This window comes from Lampetra planeri, chromosome 9, assembly GCF_965212315.1.
Source record: "Lampetra planeri chromosome 9, kcLamPlan1.2.h2, whole genome shotgun sequence".
Taxonomy (NCBI): domain Eukaryota; kingdom Metazoa; phylum Chordata; class Hyperoartia; order Petromyzontiformes; family Petromyzontidae; genus Lampetra; species Lampetra planeri.
Window position 1 is genome coordinate 5180733 of NC_136115.1, and position 22379 is coordinate 5203111.

Genomic DNA, 22379 nt, shown 5'->3' on the forward strand with positions numbered 1-22379 from the left:
GTGTGCGTCATCACACTCACTATCACGTGACTTGCAAGTTGAAAACAAAACTTATCAGATGAGTATACATACACTTAAATATAAAACCACTGCTGTAACATCGCATGCAAATTAACACAATGTCCTCATAGGCTTGCGATATTTGTGATGCCAACATCATATCTCGTTCGCTAGGTGTGCGTGCACACTGCACTATGAATGCCTGGTTGCGATTGCCGTATTGCTCTGATGGAATGAAACGGGCACAGCGTAAAGGTAGAGACGGTGCAGTGAATGTGCTCCGTGTGCGAGCACGTTGTGAGACTTTCACGTCAATGTTTCAACAAATCAGACCGTCCCATTCCTCGAAACACTGCATTGCATTGGTAAAGGAACAAAAACACAACAAAGACTCAGAACAGACTCTTTCAACTGCTTGATGGCATTGCTGCCATGGGCCAGACTTTCCTATTTCCATCGTGCAATGCTGTTGATGTGAGACTTTGATGCAAGACTTCCTAGAGAACAGCCAGGGTTAGGCGATGCGTAGTACAGAATAAATAAATACAAATTCTACAAAAAAACATTAAAAACATCGTTTTTAATTTAATGAGAGCCGTACAAAAATGTTTACAACCCCCGATAATGTCGTACAGCGTCGGTTCACGTGAAGCTCAAAGATAAGTCGACTCAACTGTGAACACCATGCTCTCAAATAAGTGAATTCTCACCGCACGGCAAAAACAAGCATAAACAATTTCCACCGTGCTCAACTTACAAACCGGTGGGGCCTAAATGCCCCTTCCAAAACAAACAGTACATTGCGAATATTTACTTTGGAACCCAATTGATATATTTTGTGCATCTTCAAAATGAATCCAGAATTCCCATTAAAATAAAGGCAAGTGAAATTAAATACAAAAACACAACAAACTACACCTACAGTGTTTATTTAAGCTGCGATGTTGTATAGTTCTTAAATACACTCGTTTGAGATAACCGGCAGTGCCGGGTGGAAAGATGGTCTGCATATGTGAAACCGTGAATAAAACGAAAGCTATTTGTGCGACAGAGAGAGAGACAGAGAAAATAGAAATAAAACAGCCCTTGTGGAATGTATCCCTGCCCAATTGCCTGTTTCAAAGACAAAGGAGGAAAAAACTGCTCAGCGGCTGCAGGCAGCAGATGCCTCAAGCCACGCATCGCGAATACACAGCCGACCAAAAAAAAACCCTCTCCAAACCGAGTGCTGCCACTCCTCTAATCCTCTTAGCACAACCCTGGGAACCCGACCAAACCAGCTCTGCTTGCTCCCTCGCCGCACAAAAAAACACACATTATTGGTTGCTGTAGGGCATGAGTTGAGAACCTCTGGCACGCGTGCCAAATTGAACTTGAATCGTAACAACAACGTGAAGCGTGGGCAGTGTGTCGCCTTTTGCCCGTTGCGACTGAGCGCGCAAGGATTTGCGAGCAAGATCGGGGCTGCTTCTGGCTCGCAAAGTTTTCGAGCCACAAGCAGCCCCGATGGTCCTTGGTGCGCTCGCAAACAGAAAGGCGAGAACACCACTCATCTGGGTTTAAATAAATTGCCATTAAAATGTGTCCTTAACGTGCGGCAGCGGCGTTTAAGGCGTCAATTAATTTATTAGGCGAGGGATTCCTCACTTGCAGCTGACTCAGATTGGCCCGTCACTAAGCAAGCCAGTCAGCTTAGCCAGCCAGCCTAGTCAGCCAGCCTAGCCAGCCAGCCCAGCCAGCCAGCCTAGCCAGCCAGCCAGCCCAGCCAGCCAGCAGCAGGCCGTAGGGAAACAGAAAGCGATTTCATGCACGTTTGTCACTTGCCCCCCACCCTGGTCGCTTGACCTTTCTCGAAACGCGCCCGCGTGGATCTGCCGGGCCAAAGAGTCGTGAAATCGCTGGAACGTGGCCGCCCACTCCCTATTTTGAGATGGTAAATTGTGATGGATTAAGCTTTACAATTACACGCACTTAGCGCCCGATTTCCGTTCAATTAGGTCGCGGGGTCGTGGACGGTAAGGTCAACGGGTGGCTTGCACTTTTGTGCAACATCAGTTTGTGTGCGTTGCTGTTGCACGCTAATGTCAATACAATTACAATGCCACTATGATTTCAGCCTCCGCAAGCTTTTCCCACGATTGTTGATGCTCTGAAAATCAGATTAAGCAAAACATATCTTTCTAATATGCGTTTTGTAGCAGGAGTGCCCTACATTTAAAATTGGTTGGCACTTGGGATGTGGTCAACACAGCTTGGGCAGGATTCATAAGTGGCCTGAGAATAACCCCTTCCTGCATGAATATCTGCCGCGCACAAACTTGGGTCCCATTCGCTGAGTGAGAGCTCAGGTTTGAAGTCATCGCATCAGCAGGGTAGGTGATGAAGCAGAGGGTGCTAAGAATTACTAGCAGAGGTGTGGACTCGAGTCATGTGACTTGGACTCGAGTCAGACTCGAGTCATGAATTTGATGACTTGCGACTCGACTTGGACTTGCATAACAATGACTTTGTCCCACCTATGAGATGTGGACTCGAGTCATGTGACTTGGACTCGAGTCAGACTCGAGTCATGAATTTGATGACTTGCGACTCGACTTGGACTTGCATAACAATGACTTTGTCCCACCTCTGATTACTAGGTCTGAACAGGGCCAGCTTCTGCATTTGACCATTGCTACAACGCAACACGTGAGCTCCGGTAAATAAAATATAAACTGAAGATAGAACTAAGAGAGATGAAATGAGTCACAGCTCGATTATTATGAAGGGAGAAAAGTGCATACATTTACATAGTGCTAAACCTATTCTATCATAGAGAGTTGACAGTCATTACGGTGAAGTGTGATTTTTAGTCTCTCCAGGAATCAAACATAGAATATTGAAATTTAAGAGTACATCATATCGAGTTGTCCACCTAAAAATGTTAAGGCTATTAAACCATGACCATGATTATATGAAAGGCAATTCAAATAGCCTTTTAGAACAGGCCATGGAGATGCATGAGTAGACAAAAAGTATGAAGGCATTAACCAACTTATCGATTACATCGTAATGAATGACTGTGATCCAAAGGTACATGAAAGGTGCGGCGATTCAGGGATGATTGGTAACTTTAGTATTGGAGTGGGGAATGGAGAGAGGAAAGCTTCTATGATAGTTCACGACCAGGAGGGAAATTAAGACGATGATAGCCTTTAAAAAAAGAAGTCTACAAAATCACATGGAGGAATACAAACTAAGTAATTGGACGCAATAGTCGACGTTGCGAGTTCTGATGCTGAAGCGAAGAAAACGAAAAATGAATCAACCCGATTCGTCCAGACAAAGCTGATTGTCAGAGATGTCTATAAGTCTAAAGCTCACGTCGAAACGCTTTCGAGTTACACGCACACACCCTCGTCGTTCTGCATTCGACGAGTTCCAAGCACAACGGCACCAACTTAAACAATCATTGTCAAGCAGCAGTACACATCCTACATTGATGCAGGAGGAGCAGGTGGCAGGGCGAATCGAAATCCACATGGCTTGCGATAGCTCGTGGTCATTAAACCACATGCGCGCGCGTGCGCACACGCACCATGCATCTGGCCCTATCTTTGGAAGAACAACGCTGCCTCTCAATATAGCCCCAGTGGAAACCGAAAGACACGCAGACACAACTTCCTGAACACCATTTTTTTCGATTTAAAGCTTTCGTGACTGCAGGGATTCATCTTCTTGGTTCTTTCGGTAAAGTTACGTAGAAGGGAAATAATAAAATAATAAAAATAAAACTGAATATTTAATAAAATATTATATAATAAAATAATATAATAATATATTAAAATATTATAATCATATAGTATTTTATGTTTAATTTTTATTATTTTATTATTTCCCTTCTACGTGACTTTACCGAAAGAACCAAGAAGATGAATTCCTGAACACCGTCAATGCACAACAGCAGTAAGGTGTTAATGAAATGAACAAAGTGTCCATTGGCCAAGGCCATCGAATAGGACCAGGAGGAGCAATTGGCAGCATTAGGAAACGGTTAATAATCGCCTTATGAAGCCGGTTGTAATCGCCAGCGAAACGTCGTCCTCGAATTGTAAATGATCGGGGATTACTCTCCCAACACACACCGGTGTGCTGAAGCAGTAACTAATTGACACGTTTTGTTTACGTGACAACTTTACTAATTGGCTGTGACGGGTGAAACGACATATTAACGCGATCTAAACCCCCCCTCATTTATTATGGACAACGGTAAAGATTATAATCACCCTTTTCAACACCCCTCTCGGACATGGTACAATCCGTGAGCCCCTATGAAGGGCTCCGATTGGACTCGCCCGACCGCTTTTGATTGGTCCGTTTAGAAATCACATGGATTGGAAATCCCCCAAGGTCACTTTTTCATTGTGCTCCGACATGTCAACAATATCATTCTTTTCGAATGACTGGTACCGATTACCGTACAGTTTCGCGTGACTCAGTTGGGTCGCGGTAATTTTCCATTGTTAAAAGGAATGAAATGTTACAGTGTGCTGCTTGATCAGCATACACCTTGAGTACATTGTGGCAGGGCCAGATTCACGTCACATTTTGGATTTAGCAATTTGTCCCCATTAGTGGCGGTGGCATCGGCAGCTGTTGAATGGATGAAAATGGAGCATTGTTCAAACACGTAAATCAGGACCCATATTATATATACACGTAGTATTCAGTGTTGATCAGCAAGCGGACAAGTCCATACCGCTATATACGGGTTCACTGCCAATACAAGACTGGAAATAGGTGGCTTAATTTTTTTCTCCTGCAACTTTCAGCCAAAGCCCGTGGATAAATGGCAGGCCTTGTTGCTTGGATTATGGAAGGATCCTATCAAACGACAGAATTTCACACCACAGGATTTACGTGGTAGCGTTTAGAGCCTTTTGAGCCTCAGAGCCACTAACATATTCGCGATACCATAGTGCATTTTACACTTCACCCCCCCCCCCCCGCAAACATTACCTTCGTATTCCATTACCTTCGTATTCCATTACCTGAACTTATTTTTATATTACTCATCTGGAGAAAAAACGATGAAAGGTCATGGCATTTAATTTCAAAGGCGATTCCTTCGTAGAAGTACTGTATTAATCGATCTAAGCGCACTTGCAACAACAGCCAATCCCATTATTACATTTCTTCAACGTTTATTCCGTATTTCACCTGCGCGTGAGAGTATTATTAAACACATTTTATTTCCTTTTAGCCGTTTGTTACTTAATACTCTTACTCTGTCCAGCTAAGTACAAAGGTCATCCCCCCCCACCCCCTCGAGCTCACCAAGGTCGCCTCCTACTAACCGGAAGGATGGTTGAACAAATCCATCGCCACCCCATATAGCCACCCCAGCAGAAGCATAACACAGATTCGAGAGAACTATTAACAACAACAACCCTTGAGCCGCTGACTCGCTCGCGTGTCCACCAATTATCTCCACGTCCTCACCACGCCGTTTCACTTCGTTAGGAAACAAAATGCAGTCCATAGATTTTTTTTTAGGTTTTTTTTCACAACGCATGTTTCATCCCTAACCCTTCTGCCCCCCCCCCCCAGCGAATGTCAACTCCGTTAAAAATAGAACTTTCGGATAAGAATAAAAGGTATACATTTGTTTAAACGGCGTTCATACAGAAGCAAACATTTCTTTTAAAGTGATGAGTCATTGTTAAACAGACTGAAAAAGTGCACATTTTACAAATCCTGGAAAAGGCAAACAGACATTCTGTGACAGAACTTTGCATATCAACTTTAAAATCAAAAGTACACAATACGCTACAGGGTGGCCCAACAGTTGGTTTACTGAGATAGTGTAACACTGATGTAACACTATCTCGAGAAACTAATGTTTGGGCTAACCTGTACTTTTGGCCTTACTTGATTAAAAATTACGCAAATGCAGGACAACTTAAAAAATATGCAAAATGGATTTTCCTGTCAAATGTACCGTCGCCTCCGAGCATGGAACTCTTTATATAATGTAGGTGCATGGACTAAAATTACACTCCGTCATTTGCCAATCACCAATTACAGTTGTGGGTGAATCACAGCTAATTTGCCACGTGCACCATCTTACGGGCATCCTGAGATCTTGTATTTACGATTAAACAGGACCACAGACGAAACAACTCTGCGCTTGCCTGTGCCATTCGTGTGCGGCTTTGAGCAAAATGCGTACATTCAGACATGCTTGTGTGCATTTTAGCACGTGAAACGCAACACGCAACCGCAGGCTTCATTCCTGGAGCACTGCACAAAGTTCAGCTTCACAATTACTACACGTCTGACGTTTTTGCTCCACATGCAGAGTTTCTTCCGCAAATTAATTGGGGGGTGGGACAAGTGAACTGCTCAGCTCGGTTCCCGAAGAAGCTCTCAGCATGTGCAACAAAACGTCAGACGTGAGGCCGAACAACACGCGGGGCAACCCGAAAACACATCGGAGAGCGAAACACACACACACACACAATCTTGAGTCCTTGTGCAGACTTTGGGTGAGATTCAGTAGCCAAGGCATGCATGTTATGTCCACTTGCTGCCCAACCGAGACAGAGCGGGGAGGGTTACCCGTGCGAGGTGTAAACAGTTGGGGCAGTTGATTATAGTTGTGTTGTTACAAGCTGGCCTGAGACCAATTGCGATGAAGGGACAGATCTGGGTGCAAGGTCCGTTATGAAAATCCGACTGACTTCTTGTGCGTGCGGGTGTTAGAAGCAACGCGGTTGGCAGATTGTTCTTTGCTGGAAAACGAGAAGCTTGAAATTGTACTGGGTTTCACCAAATTACCGTCACCTCCGCCTTCAGCTTTGTACCTGCCTTGTGCGCGAGGCTTCCGAGTCTGAACCGAAGTACGCTGCTCTGGAGGAGAAAACTGCGACGCAAATCCACGTCGCCTTTTGGGGAAATTATTAAAAATGCAGGACTCGGCGGCATCACACGATTTGATGAGGAAAGTGGAAATCCTGGTCTACGGTCGCAATTCTCATCAACCGCATCGTACATCAAAATGGGAAAATACATTTAAATCGGCAACTTAAAAAATAAATGTTTATGTATACTGTATTTTTATGCATGTGTGTTTGAATTCATGAAAGGGACTGGATGATGAGGCGCTTTTCGCCCCTCCAATTAGCACAGTTGGCTACGTATGGTGCGAAAGTTCAACATACATACATACGAAGGTGTGGCAACTATAGTTCACCATTAAAGGGTTTGGAATTCCAAACGTGAAATCTAAGAGGAAGTAACTGGACGGAATTGTGGTGCGTTTAGTTCGATTTACTCCTCGCACCACCACAAACATGCTCATAGACATATTGCAAAGGTAAATTAGCATTCTTAAGTCATTATATGTTACACACTTGTTTAATATTTTGACATATACACGGTTAGATTTTTCAGTATCCCATAAAATGCACTTTCATGATATATGTAAAATATTAAAATCAATTTACACAATTGTCAAAATTCGTTTTGGAATGTTACATAATTGTTTGCTTAAAACCAGATATTCATGATCCTGACCCCGAACAAGATACAGTATATACAATTGCATAGTCTTTTAAGGCCATCTATCAAAAACTGTAAAACTTATTTTTACAAAATAATCGAGTGCGGGCTCTCAATGCAGGAACATCTCTTTACATTATTTATACTCTATGAAGCAAACTTGTAGTGGAGTTGCGTAGATTCGTGAGGCTATGTACACAGGAAGTCATTTGACACCCAAGAACTCCGCCGACCTCGGGTTCACACCCTTCCTGAGAATACGTCGCAGAACCGTCACCCGACGCTCGCTTCTTTCCACAGGTTTCTACCCCCAGGCCCAATCCCTTCGCAAATGTTTTTCACGTTTCGTTTTGATTGGGCGCCTTCTTGAAGGAACGTTTAAGGTGCCGCACCATTAAGCGATGCCAGGTGAACCTTTCAGCAGCATGTTATATAAAATAACAAAAAATTTTAAGCACTTAGTACTCGTCGGCACGTTTTGTCTCTTCCAACCCCTGCATTGGGAGTTTTTTTTGGGATAGGTTTTGAAAACCTTCTTTATTTACATTTCCCCAAGCCGTCCCTCTCAGCCACGCCCGGCTCAGATGCTTATCAACGACACTCCCCCTAGCTGAGCAGGCATGGAGCTTCCCTCGCCTCCCTCGCCACTCTCGCCAGCAGGAACGTTCAGGGTGGGGTGGGGTAACTTGGTGGTGGTGCGTGAAGGCAGGGAGCATGCCAGCCTGTCTGCCCGCCTGTCCGCCCGCCCGCCTGCCCAGGGGTCAGCCGTGAATGACAGCGGTAGCCGCGTCCGGGTGGTGGGGAATGACCAGGAACTCGATGTTGCTTCGCATCCCCAGTACGTGGCCTTGTGGTATGACCACGATCTCGTCTGACAAAAGAGAAGAAAACAGGCACCGTGTAAGACCAACAGAATGTCCAAGTAGTAACCTGAGGACCAAAAACTCAAGCTCCCGCCCGCCACCTCCTAACAATCAGGTGATTAGCTAGCAACAGCACACAGTGGTCAAATTTTATAATCACGTGGGAGTCCTTTGGTTATTAGTAATAACCAGCTATAAGCAATTGTGTGTTTGATTGTTCTCCAATGTGTGTTATCGGGTTGTACCGCCAGCTGTTTGGCATGACCCCTGCCTGACCTTTTGCTCCACGTGCTGGGAGTTTCCACAGGAAAGTTTGTTAAGAAACTCCCACTACAAGGAACGAAAGATCGGACGTCATGCCGAACAACACGCAGTACAATCTGAAAAAAAGAAATTGTTTCGCTTTAAAACGCAAATGCTAAAACCTACCCGGTAACTGATTGTATGTGCAATCGGCAATGTCCGACTCATAAGCGGTATGACTGGCAGTCACACTGGTGAGGGCAGTGGATTTTCCAGAGTCTCATCAGCTGCTTGCCGAATCGTGACATTGACGATTGGGCTCACCATCTCAGTGGTGGCATCAGAACTGGACCGTGCGCATGGGAAGTGGACCTTTGGCCCTGCAAGAGTCACATTCATCGCTTGGTCAAACCAGCTTCAACAAAAAGAACAATGGCATTCTTAGTATGGGGGCAGTCACAGTAGCAGTTGACCAAACTCTGACTGGGGATGAGTGGGTGTGTTAAGCATATTAACCGTCCAATGTCCAAATTTAGACATGTAGGCATAGCTGGGCCACCCAAATAACTGGTCAAACATAACTTTAAATAGATTGGTCAAAAGTTGCCTAAAAACTACACAACTTAACATTGCAAGTGGCTGCCGTGATTCACCCCAGACTGACGAAGCTTTCCCAAGCCATTGGCAATCCATCCGGTCATCTGCGTGCGCACGAGCGGATGATTTCGTCTCAGGCATGTTTTTCCCTCCTTTGGCTGTCCGTTACTCTTATCGACCACAAGCCATCGTCGATTCTAGCCGTGTCCTGCACTAGCCTAAGCACAAGTCAGTGTATCTAATTTGCATTTGATCACCAACAAATGTTTTAGCCCGTTATGTCTCTCAGTTTATGTCCAAGCATTCACCAAGCTCCATTTGCTTCTTTTGCATGCGTTTCCACTTTTGTTCATGTCAATTATATTTATCTTCTTGGTTCTTTTGGTAAAGTCACGTAGAATGGAAATAATAAAATAATAAAAATAAAACATAATAAAATAATTCTCACGACGTTTCGGCCACAACGCAAGTCTGACTCTCGACAGACCTGTTCTTCACCTGAGGACGGCTGCTTGTGTTGTGGCCGAAACGTAGTGAGAATTATTTTATTATGTTTTATTTGTATTATTTTATTATTTCCATTCTACGTGACTTTACCGAAAGAACCAAGAAGATGAATCCCTGCAGTCACGAAAGCTTTAAATCGAAATTCAATTATATTCGTCAACATTACCAATAAGTGCATAATTAATGTTTTTTACGTCGATTAGAAACATGGACACTAACAAAGATAAGGTAGTAGTGGTGTAAATTAAACATCAGAATGGACTATGGTACTGGAAAGCATTAGGCAGTGTTTTGCGAGTCACAAGTCACAGAATAATAGGACTTGAATTCATGATTCAAAATTCAAACCCTGTTTTACGGAGGAACTTAGTTACAACTTAGTAATAGGTTTTTTCCCTTTCAACTGGTACAAAAACTGACACCTTTATACAAGGCATCATGTTTGCAATAACCACAACACAAGCAGTCAAAATGCAAACAAAAAGAAACAACTCTGATGATGATAATGATATGTTAGTTACAACTTGTGTGGGACGGACATTAATACATGGGAAATATAACCACAAGCAAACCATATGCTTTCAAGCTTTACTGCACGGCATGCAATTTGAACAATGATTGAGACACCAAAGGCATCTTTTGTTCTGAGGTTTCCAATTTCCACTTGCCAGCTGTTGGCTCAGACCAGTTTTTCTACTCTCTGCAAGACGTCCCCACACGGCAACAGTGCATCATCCATCTTGTGCCAAATGGTTTTCATTGCTACTACAAACACGTCACGTGGCCCTTCGGTAAAACTTAAGAGCACTTCGCAGCCGATTACGACCAACAGCCACCCCCACGCCTATACGTACGTCTGCCTGCTGCGTCTGCCGACAGGTGACTTGGCCACACGTACGAGACGCTGGTGCCCGGGGAGCCGTTCACGGAGCTCAGAAACGGCGTGGTCGTGTGACACATGGTGGGCACCCAGGCCGGATGTATCTTGTCCATGTGAAAGACTGCGGTTTCGGGATGGTGTTGATGATGTTGCTGGTTCAGTGCCTGCTGCTGCTGCTGCTGCTGCTCCTCCGTCTGATCCTCCTGCTCTGGCCTGCACAGTTGCTGATCACTGTGCTGCTGGTGCTGCTCATGCTGCTCATGCTGCTCTCTCTGCTCACAGCCCGGATTCGAGTCGCTGGGCCAGGCAGCGGCAGGGTCCGAGTCCGTGCCGGGCTTGCCGTTTCCAAGCCTCACGATTACAGAGGCCGTCCTCCTGCTCTGCAGGTACTGGGCATTGTCAGCGTGGGGGGCCGGTGGCTCCTTGCCGTGCTCTTCGGAGCTCTCCCTCGTCGCAACGTGCGGGCCAGTCACCCCTTGCCGGTCGTCACACTCGTTTCTCCTCCACCACGACTCGAGATCGCGCCTCTGTGGCGACGCCTCCCGTCGCAGGTGCTGATTCCGCGCTCGGGATGTCTATAAACGGAGGCGACGCACGCGCACATGAGAGACGCACGTTATATGGTGCCCATCCGTCTCGCGCTCTTACTTTGTAGAAGTCTGGCCGCCGAAATGTGGTGCTGTTGTCCAAGGGTGATGTAAAATTCGTTGGCGAAGAATGTATAACTACATGCATCTACAGTCACGTTTCCGAACGGCAATCTGAATGAAAGTAGAATTGAAGTGGAATTGCATTTCATCTCTGTCAGTACAATTACAACAGGGTTTTCATTTGCCGGTTTGAACAAAATGTAGAGTTAATGTTGACTGCACAATAACCAATCTTTTACGTGTTTAGGCCCCAACTGGCCTGCATATATGCCGACACAATCGCCTTCAATTATTGTAATCCCTTTTATCATTGTGTCCAGCATTTAGGACAAACAAAAGTATTGTGATGGCTGTTTTGGGGTAATGCATGCATTGATAAATATTTACATTGTGTCTACACGGTAAGTGCGGTACTATATTTCTAGAGGTTACCAAACATTGTACTGTCCTATAATGAAAATAATAATTGCTATTAATTGTAATAGCGGTGTAAGACAAACCTGTGGGGAGCTTTTGTCTACATCGTCAGTCTCCATGTCGCTGTCATCTGCGACGACATCACGCACAAATTAGGTATGCAACGACATGTCAATAACATTGATTCTCATGCTCGTGATGCAAGTATGCATTCACGTATGGGATAATATATTGTTAACATTTAGGTTAACGCTCATTTAGGCTATGGGAACAAACAATTGTTCAAATTAGGCAGAAGAAACAAAAGTTAATACAACAGACAATAGAAAGACAGTATTTTATCATATTCTTTACATCAACTCGTTTTACAATACATACTTTCAGTGGTTTTTATATTCATTAACATTTTCTCTTCTACAGCACGTCTGGTACATGGCATACTAATTCATTAATGAATCGTGCTCAGCCGTTTTTAAATCACTCCACTGTTAAATGAAGGCCTTCCCTTTGCTGTTGTCATCAGGGTTTTTTGACCACACTTCACCATGCCGGTCAGCGAAGAGTGGGAAGGGGTCTCCCAACCGGTTACTGATATCACTCGCCACTCATGGCCGTGAATCAAAATAAGGTCGGCGGGTTCATAGATCTGTGTGCTAACCACCGCGCCACCACTCACTATTCCTTATTTATACGTCAACACGTGTATTTATCGCATTGAGTCCTGTTCTGCGAATTGCATATTATTATTATTGGTATGATTGTTTAGCCACGAAAGCCTTCCCCAGTCTCAGGACTAGATTACAAGGAGAGGATCCTGCCAAGTTTTCGCAGGAACGAGGCGATGATTGCTAGGCACCATCCCAAAGCAATGCTTTTCAGGTATTTTTTCAAAATCGACCGATTTGGACTACGACACGCCGGCACACGATGGCCTATTAGAGGGTGCGTATTTTTTTTGTGGCGAATACACCGGCGGTATTAAAAAATCTGGGCGGCTGCTGGATTTGCCCCGTAAGGACCTCAGCAACAAACGGCAAACGCACTCCCGCTAGGCCAGGCCAAGATAAAATGTCGATGACAAAATTGAGACCAAAACAAAATTGATTCTTGCGGTAGAATTGCAACCCTGAAATCATGAAGATTTATCAAATTACTTTGGGGGCGGCAGGGGGTGTAAGAGGAAGCGAACCGTTACGTATTTCGTGTTACTGCAATGTCCGAAATCCTCTCTTCGTTCAAGAGCCGAGCCCTGGATTCGTCGCTGGCAGCAGTGCGGCTGAGAGACAGAACACCGCCCCCACCCAACCCTCGCACCTTCTGAGCTGGCTCCGGAGGAGATCTGCAGATTGTAGCTGTCGTCGCTGTCCGGGTTTTCCGTCTTTACCTCTACCATCTGGCTCCACTCCGGGTAGAACATCTCATCCTTTATGTCTGGCAGAACTGGCGAGAGAAGTACAACATGATGTACAGACCTCTTTGGTCAATCCACTGCTGGATGAAGGCCTTCCCCGCATCCTCACGTTAGAGAAGGAACTACGAGCCATTTAGAAATGGCCCTGACTGTGTCCGTTTGTTGTCCCACTCATTATTTTTTCCCCCCATGCTTTGATTTTGGTGTTTATGCCTGGACTGCGATCCAAAGACACAAGCGTAGGAAATCCGTGAGGCAGTACTGTCGGTAATGAATTTGGTTGTGCAGAGGTTTGAGCATCATTTCTTCATGCGTGCGAGTTTTCTCTCTGGGTTCCTGTGCGTTTTTACTCTCGCAATGCACAAAAGTAGTTTAAACATCTCAAAGCAGGACCCTCTTAAAGAGTATCTCAAGACTCGGTGATTGTCAACTGGGTAAATACATAGCATTGTGTATAAAGAATGCTCTATTTATGAAGTTCTCTCTTCACTTTAATTCACTCTCCAATTTGATCATAAAGCCACACCGAGGCCAGCATCTGAAGCGAGGAAGAACTTGCAAAGAAAGAAGTAGTTCTGTATGAAACCGTAAATCAGTCATGGGAGATGTGCCATCAAGTCACCCATGAAAACTGGGCTTACGTTACAAAGGAAAAATACAAATTTTGCAAAGATTTACTTTGCAAATCAGCAAGCTCTGCTTTGGTCAGCAAGCTGTTATTAGAATTCCATTCTGCCGGGGCAACCACAAATAGCTCAACAAAAAGGAAGATAATACCCACAAGTCACGCAGACGATCGTTAGTGTGTGCGTTATACAATGCATTAACAGCCACCCAATACGCAAACAGAAAACACAAGTTATATAATCCGTTCATGCAGAACGCTATGAAAAACAACAACAATCACAATACACTTGGGCACAAAAACAGCTTAACAAACAATACTACTAAGTACGTAAAATTAAATGCAATTAACGAATGGAAGAATTAAGTCGTCATTGTCGTGATTTGAACATTATCACTTTAACAACTGAATAGATGGAAGCATAAAAGCATAAACTTAAGACGGAAATGAAGAAATACTTTCGTAAACAATGCCGTCTTCAGCTCTACGTCAGACTGACGTCACATATCAACACCCACAGCGTCACCTTTTGTTTTCAAAACGGTTGCTAAGCACAGGCCCAAAGGCCAATTATGCCAAGTGGCAAACAACAAACAGCACTCATAAAGTTGTAATAGAAAAGTTACACGTCTTGAATTGAGGAAGGTTATAAGAAAAAAAAAGAGAAGATGGGAAGAAATACCAAAGTCGAGCAGTGCAAGGAAAGAAGCAGAAAGCGAAGCGTTGTGACTTACAGCGTGGTGGTCGAACACGTTCTCAATATTAGGCATAGGAATCAATGGAGTAAAGTTAATGGGAAGGATAAGTGACCAGCAAAAAATCGATAATGACCATTCCTCTTCTTGGTTCTTTCGGTAAAGTCACGTAGAAGGGAAATAATAAAATAATAATAAAATGTTATTATGTTTTCTTTTTTATTATTTTATTATTTCCCTTCTACGTGACTTTACCGAAAGAACCAAGAAGATGAATCCCTGCAGTCACGAAAGCTTTAAATCGAAATGACCATTCCGTCGATTCCCCGTGCCCCACTTTAAAAAAATAAAGAACACCTTTGCCAATTCTCGAGCTCTGCTGCCGCATTTACCTGCGCTGGCCGTGCTGTGCAGCTCCTCGTGCTCGTGCGACGAAGTGGGTTCTTGTGTGCCGTGAGCCAATGGGGAGCCCTGGTTCTGCTGCTGCGGGTCGTTGCGCCATACTTCCTGCAGGCCGTAGGTCGCAATGGAAGCTCCGGCTTTGAGGCTGCACTGTGTAGCCAGCACAGTGAGGTTCCCGTGCCCGCAGTCTTGCGTCGCCAAAGGCGTCTGCAACGCGTATAGAACTGGCACGCCTTCCTCTTGCTCCGTCTCGTTGCTTCCATGCGGGGAGACCTCACGCTTTATAGGCAAGTCGGAAGGGTGGCAGGAGACCACGGAAGGATCGTTCAATTTGTCCCGATTGTCCGTGAGGGGCGACGGCATCTCGCCAACGGGCAGCTTCTCGTCGGACAAGTCGCCCACTTTGCTCACGACGTCTGGCCGGCGTTCGGGGAAGGTGGGAAGGTGGTGGCTGCTGTGCCCCGGACGCTCGGCCGACGTCTCCTCGCGGCCGTCGTGGTTGTCGTCGTCCGTGATCGTGTCAATGAGGCTGTCGCACAGCATTTTCTGGATCTGAGATGACGTTAAGAGCCGACAGTTCTCCAGCTTGATGTGCATCCTCTGCCTGTGGTCACTGCCACCTTCTCCTTTCACAGTCCCCGACTGATCCTGAAATTCAGCAGAACATTGCCTGCTGTTACCATGTTTGGAATCCCAATTACAGTTTGCTAATACAAGGGGCTGAAGCGGTGGCGTAGTGGTTTGTGCCACTGCACTATGAATGATGAACCTCTTTCACACCGTACGTAGCTAACAATGATAATAGGAGGTGTGGGGGGGCAAGGACAATCTAGCAACCCGAGTTCGATTCCTGGCTATGGCTAGCAATAGTAACGAGTGATATACAAACCGGTTATGCACCCCACCCTACCCACCTTTGCCAGCCTGAACTAGAACAGCACAGTAACGTTTGGCCAAATGACCCACCATGACTGCAACAGCAAAGGCCTCCTTCAAGCAATGGATGGACACAAATCTTAAACTATTATTACTAACAGAAGGGTTAATAGAGTTCAATCCACGGCCGATGGATTTTGCAGATTAATGTTTTAGTTTACAAATGGAAACTTTGAACCGGTTTCGATTCCAAAGGAGTCTCCGTCAGCAAGGTGGGATCCAATTGTTACTCAAACCCATTTAATGAAGAAGGGGTTCAACGCTGCCTTGTTTAAACAAACACTTTGTAAACACTGAAGGGGGAGGCCCAAAGGCCAAAGGATTGATGCCATGTCTCTTAGGCCATCTATCAAACTCTTCAACTTGCTCAAGGCCCACCAGAATGTACACATCGTTGATCCGAAGGACCTCATTTCGCAAATTTAAAAAAATCGTTAAAATTAGGGTTTTGATACTGGCACATCATGATCGCATGCTTTTGATAACAGCTTAAATGAATGCAACCTCTAGCAGTATTTGTTTAACAAGCGTATAAGGATCATTTTTATTCTGCGAGAAAACAGACGAAAGCATAGGCTTAACTTCCTTTCCAGGGGCAGTGTACTTTTTGATAGTGTCCCTGCAGGAAATCATTAAGAGGCCAAGATGGGTGCTCAAGCTGTTAAACATTGGCGCTTCGAATCTTGCGAGCCAACACTAAACAAACCCTTGCTTTCATGACATTTAAGAAGGATGTGTTCCCAGTTGTACAACCTTAAACGAAACCGAAACATGTTTCTACCTTGGAGGACAAGCTTTATTCGTAAACAAAAAGGTATTTTTAAAAATGTCTAGACAGGCCTCATAAAACACCAGAAGGGTCAAAAGAAAACACTCAAAACAAAACCGAAACTTTTGGAAGTGGAAGTAACTCATGTTACTGCGCACGTATCAGCTGCTATGCGTTTACTGGATAGAAAAACTTTACCCGACTGTGCCGTGCTGTAACCCATGGCGTTCATGTTTCCAAAACACGGTCTTGCTACATCATTGCCTTGGCAACGTGCCACCCACCGAACGCTGCCCGTAAAAGATGATTATTCAAAATAAAAGTTTGAACCATGTGTTCCGACCAGATCAATAAAACTGCAACACAGACGATAAACCGACTGTTTCGTGTTGGGATGCATTGCTCAATTCTAAAATTCTAAAATCCGTGCACTTGAAAAATAACGTGAAAGGACCGACTCGATGTGCATTACATAGTCACGTGTGATAATTAGAAATAGCTGGACACTGCAGTGGTATGAATTCAGTAAGGTCCTAAATGTCATAATACAATGAATGGGGAAGTAATTTGTAAAGAAATGGGGAAGGAATGTCGTAAATCACATGTAGGAATGTGCGATCACGTGGCACATACTGGATTCATAATCATCAGCCATGTTCTATGCACTGCTAGATAGAGGCCTCTCCACATTGTATCCACTTCTCAGCCCTCTGACGCCACATTCCGCAATCGGGCTAATCTTATCTCTCCATCGTCTCGGTGGTCGTACTTGGGGGATGCGATACCCCCCCCATGGTTGCCACTCCCATCACCTGTCTTGTCCATCAGCCAACTTCCTTTCTAGAAAAGTGTCCTTCCCAAGGCCACTTATTTTATTTTCTTAAAATTACGATTCCTACCGATTTGCGTTTGTTCTCCCATCTATGTTCCTCTTTTCGTCTTTCAGTAGAATTCCAAAGATGCACTTCTCCATGCTTCTTCGTGTACTTTGTCTGTTGCGTCGATTCATTTTTAATCGGCGGGTTCATTTCTGATCTGTGGCATTGCAGCTTATAATATATGTAACGTGCACTCACCGAAAACTTTTCCCCTTCAGTTAAAGTGGAAGGTTGATTCTCATTATCAAATCTAATTTCCAAAAAGTACTCCAACATGCTCTCGCTTGCCTCTTTTCAATAATATTGATATCAGTCCACCATCAATGACAACCAGAGATATATATTATATACCTTAAATTGTAATTTTTGTCCAACAATTATTTTCTTTTGTTCAGCAAACTCGTCCCGTGCGACTTTTGTTTGGCTTATTTATTTTTATCCAAATTTTGCAGCCTTTGTTCAGTTGTTCAAATAATTTCCTCTAGTTCATTTCCACAGGATGTTATAATCACTATGTCGTCAGCACGTATTGGATTACCGTATTACATTGTTGGTCTTAGATAGGGTATTTTAGTACAAGCACATGTACGTAAATCAACAGGGGCATGTTAATTCAGGCGTGTTAAAGTGTTGTAGTATCGACAATCACGGTGTCACAAAACACCGAGTAACAAAGGGTGGTTAACAACACACAAATGTGAATGATAAAAAATTGCAAAAGGTGAATTCTATATGGTAAAATACACAATAGTGACCAGAGAATCATCATAGAAGCAAACTTATGTTTAGTTGTCTAGAAATCACATTTTGCATGTTTTTATTCACATTTGTTTTCAGTCTGCATGTGTGTATCTGTCTGTCGAGTTTCTCATCACTTACAGTAAGTTTTGCTATTGATTTAACACGCAGATGTATAAACGCACATACAGAAAGGCTCATTGACGCAGATGGTGGTTGTACTGTAAGAGACATTTTTTTTCCCAGGAAGTGTACTTACATTGTCAGAGGCCATTCCATTAAGTTTGTCATTCTTGGCCAGAGACCCTGCTCACACAGAGTGGCAACACGAGACGTTGAACAATGCTGAACGCCAGCGAACACGCCACACGCTATGCACCGCTCGACATTAACGTTGACACAGCGAAGCCGACCGGATTGGGTGTAAACCTGACAGCCGATCGGCTGGGCCACGATGAGTGATGTGGGGGGGGGTTGAGAAACGCAAGCGATGATTCTTGGGGTTCATGACGACCCTTTGTCAATGCTCCCATGCCGATGAGTCCAAAGTCTAGTTACTAGTCAGAAACGCGACGCTGTGCAATGTGTTTTGTCTTGCCAAGGGGGCCACAACTACTACTGCTACGGGGTCACTGTGTTGGACACCAGAGCCACATGCGACACTGTGGACATGTGCCAGAATCAGTGGCGTCTGGAATGCTAAGAAATGCTAACAAATATAATACAGTAATAATACAGTAAAATGGATATTGAATATATTTTAAACTTGATTCTTGCTCATGTACTGCCGCTAGCCAAATTAACGATACATTTTCTAAATTGAAAACTAATTTCTTTCGAACTGCTACCTCCGATTAGCACGGTTGGCTACGTACGGATGCGAAAAAAGTTCAACATACATACATTTACGGGTGCAATAACTAAAGTGCACAAAGTTAAAGAGCTATATATAGCAGCAAGGTATGCCATTATTGTCTATTTTATTATTTCTGTTCCATTCGTTATGTACATGCATCCCCTTGGGGCAAATAATGCGACCGCATCAACAGCTTCCTGTACAAAAACGACATGATGTGGGGGGGGGGGGGAGTTCATGTGTATAGGGGCAGTGGCAGGGGAAGCCAACAGAGGTACAGGAAACTGAATGTCATTTATGTTTTACCCAAACACCTGCTGCACCTGTAGCACAACTGTACTTCCTTTAACGGCGGGTTTTGCCCATTGCACAGGGCAGCCAAATACCCGCCGTTAGGTCACATGGTCTGCGCGACAAGAAACTTTTCCACAATGCGAACCGCCGCGACAGTCACGCACCTTTCCTGCGCTTGTGCCTCTCGCGAGCGGGCAGCATGACGTAGACGCGGTAGGCGTTCTCCCCCTTCTTCTTGCTCTTGTCGCGCAGCTCCTTCACATCCGGCAGCGAGTTCAGGGCACATCGGAAGTTCGTCTTCCACGACTTGGGGTCTCCCTCTCGGTCGGGCCGGTGCTTCCCTAGTGAGCGACCCCGGGTGGGCATCACCAAGTTGGGCAGATAAATGTGAAATTAAAAAATAGTTCATTTTGTGGGGGGGGGGGGGGGAGGGGTTACATTTAATTTTTTACATTCAAATGAAAAAATACCAATTGAAAATTTTGTTTGAAAAACGAACACTGAAAAGTTGGCACATGCAACATTCGACTCGCCGGGGACACTTTGCGAGCTCAGACGGTTTGTTGGAGGTCTCGCAACACCCACCTGTGTGGACGGCCCAGTTCTTAAACAAGCACGCGTCGCGGTTCACGTCGAAGCCCTGGTGCGCCGCGTGCTTCCAGGGAATCTGGAAAATCTTCTGCTCCTTAAGGAGACAAAATACATCGCAAGCAGGTCTTAAAAAATGCCCGTCCAAGCAGGAAGTGTTTAAGTTACTCGATGCCTTTGTGTCGTGTCCTTATCCGTGCAACATTCAATACACAACATTAAGGTCACTCTTGAACACACAATGTCTGAGAGCTTTCGTTTACTAGATGTGTCGAGTTAAGTCTTGCTTTTGATTTATAAATAGCTTGTGCTACACAACCATTCCTCCCTCCAGCTCTCTTTAATCCCCTTCCTCTAGTTACTCCATGTATACTTTGAAGTCATTTAAAATACATTTTCCGTTTTAACTAAGCAATGATAAGAGTCCCACAATGGTGATACGGAGAGGTCACCTAAAAGCACATAGCTCTGTCCCTCCAATACAATTATCTGATTATGCATATACTGCAACGTGACGATATACCCACATTTTCGCGTGACAAGCACGATGAGCCAGATTTACAACAATGGCTGAAACATCACCTTAGAAATTTCCACCACTGTTGGTATTTAGGGCAATGGAATACGTTTGTCAAAAACATGATCAAGACTGACATTCGTAAAAAAAATGTACCTGGCCGAACATATACATTTTATTTCATCAGAGTTTCTGAACACAGGGCGAAAGACCCAAACCACCAAAGGGACCAACAACAAACAGCACTATTAAAGAGGGGGTCATACTTTCCTTTAGTCGATCAAGGTTATAAGAACTTGGTGAACAATTAGAAGATGGCGGGAGGCAATGTCAGGTGCACGTGCCGCCGCGGGGGTATCTATGAAGTGCGACCTGACCCCAAAACGGCATCGTGGTGTGTCAGCAGGCAGTACCTTGTTGATCCATCGCAGGCCGGGGATGGCCTGCGAGTTGATCTGCTCCTCCAGCCACGGCCGCATGCGCATGCGTTCCACGGGCATGGCGCGCCAATCTCAACCCTCAGGCGGCCCTTCCAGGCCCAGTGCGTGTGCGCGAGCCCTGCGCCGATTCCCGTGCGCAACCCCCAGAAGGGGCTGGGATGGGGCTAGGCCGGAGACACGAGCTTCCCCGCCGCAGCAGCAGCAGCTGACGGGACGCGGCGGCCTTTGCCCGCCGGCCCAGCGGCCTAAATCGCCCGCCCGCTCACCGACGACTCGTCCGCCGTTTTACAGCGCCTGTCGACGTGGCTCCGGATCGCGCCTCGCCTCGCCTGCGGGGGACAGCGTGGCAGTAACTCAGGTCAGAGCTCTGCTATGGTGGCCCGTCGGATTGCTATACCAGCATGTTGAGGACTAATTTATTGCAACATGTCATAAAAAGGCATACGGAGGGCAATTGAGGTTTCACAGTGAGGCTGGGTAAAAGTGTTGGAAACCGGCACGCCTTTGCTAATCTGATTGTAAACAAATATTAGTGAAATCTTTTGACGGTGAATAGTTTTTTTCTAAACACGCTGCTGATGAGGGAACGGACAAACTGAACTTACACGCTCAACGTGAAGACAACTCTGAACATAATTAACATTTCTATTTTGCCACATCATTTATGCATCAACTAAATCAATCACGATTACCTTCTTGCATTACACTGCACTATATATTTTTTATCCCTCGTTAAATTCGGAGCAAAAACATGCAAACATTACACAATATGATACAGTTTTTACACAACAATCAACCAGGAAAACTTTGCCCCGAGCTAAACTTGAAAGCTGTGCCAGCGAGCACAAAGTACAACTAACTTTACGAGAGAGACGGCTGTAAAAGACTTAATCCGCAGAGAAAGCGGTGACATGGCCGAGCGCTCACGCACGTGCTTGCCGCAAAAGGTTCGAGCCCAATGGCCGACCTGGTTAAAACTGCAGGGGTATTAAACACAAAATAAATGTCGCCTGTTTCACGGTCGTCGTTAAAGATCCCGTGCCGTAATTCTCCAAGGAGTTGGGCGAGTGCGCCAGCATCTTGGTCCAAATTTGAAAAATGCCTCAAAAATTCTATTGAGAATATTAGGAACGCGTTTATTTTACGCGTTTTCACACAACGCGTTTTCGCTGTAGCAATGCTCTCCTATTAGGGAACACTCTTCGTACAGCGTGGAACGTGCCCGTTGTAACGCGGTTTGAGCGGTCGATGGCGAACTACAGTACTGTACTTTCTGGAGCTGCGTGGCCGAGCGGTATGGGAATTTTGGGTAAACGCGCGGAATGATACAGGACTGCATGTGGTGGCATTCCCTCGTGTCAGTTCTTTGTCCTGCCATCTTAGTGCTGTGTGTGTACATCGCATCTCGCAATCCCCACCTTTTACACTATTCCTTTTGGGGACATTGTTTTCGCTTAAAAGCTTAAACGCGGCACTTTTCAGGAACGCATTTACCGCGTTAAATGAGTTATTTTGAGCAAAACCTCATAGC

General features: G+C 45.0%; 2 protein-coding genes across 3 annotated transcripts in view; one reads left to right on the forward strand and one right to left on the reverse strand.

The window, feature by feature from the left end:
- Nucleotides 1-561: 561 nt before the first annotated feature.
- The window catches only part of LOC144720607 (uncharacterized), a 35479-nt gene continuing 13661 nt past the window's right edge, over nucleotides 562-22379 (reverse strand). Inside the window, exons 2-11 of one of the 2 annotated variants that reach the window (XM_078597465.1) lie at nucleotides 20822-21177; nucleotides 19889-19988; nucleotides 19468-19644; nucleotides 18413-18459; nucleotides 14823-15480; nucleotides 13014-13139; nucleotides 11783-11829; nucleotides 10607-11207; nucleotides 8973-9028; nucleotides 562-8413 (exon numbers count right to left, since the gene is read on the reverse strand). In XM_078597465.1, the coding sequence (XP_078453591.1) occupies nucleotides 8123-8413; nucleotides 8973-9028; nucleotides 10607-11207; nucleotides 11783-11829; nucleotides 13014-13139; nucleotides 14823-15480; nucleotides 18413-18459; nucleotides 19468-19644; nucleotides 19889-19988; nucleotides 20822-20908 (2190 nt within the window). In that variant the 5' untranslated portion in view covers nucleotides 20909-21177 and the 3' untranslated portion in view covers nucleotides 562-8122. The remainder of the gene's footprint in view (nucleotides 8414-8972; nucleotides 9029-10606; nucleotides 11208-11782; nucleotides 11830-13013; nucleotides 13140-14822; nucleotides 15481-18412; nucleotides 18460-19467; nucleotides 19645-19888; nucleotides 19989-20821; nucleotides 21178-22379) is intronic. The other variant, XM_078597466.1, reaches the window with a different exon arrangement.
- The window catches only part of LOC144720608 (caspase-3-like), a 70453-nt gene continuing 58988 nt past the window's right edge, over nucleotides 10915-22379 (forward strand). Inside the window, exon 1 of the mRNA XM_078597467.1 lies at nucleotides 10915-11018. The gene's annotated coding sequence lies outside the window, so the exon portion shown is untranslated. The remainder of the gene's footprint in view (nucleotides 11019-22379) is intronic.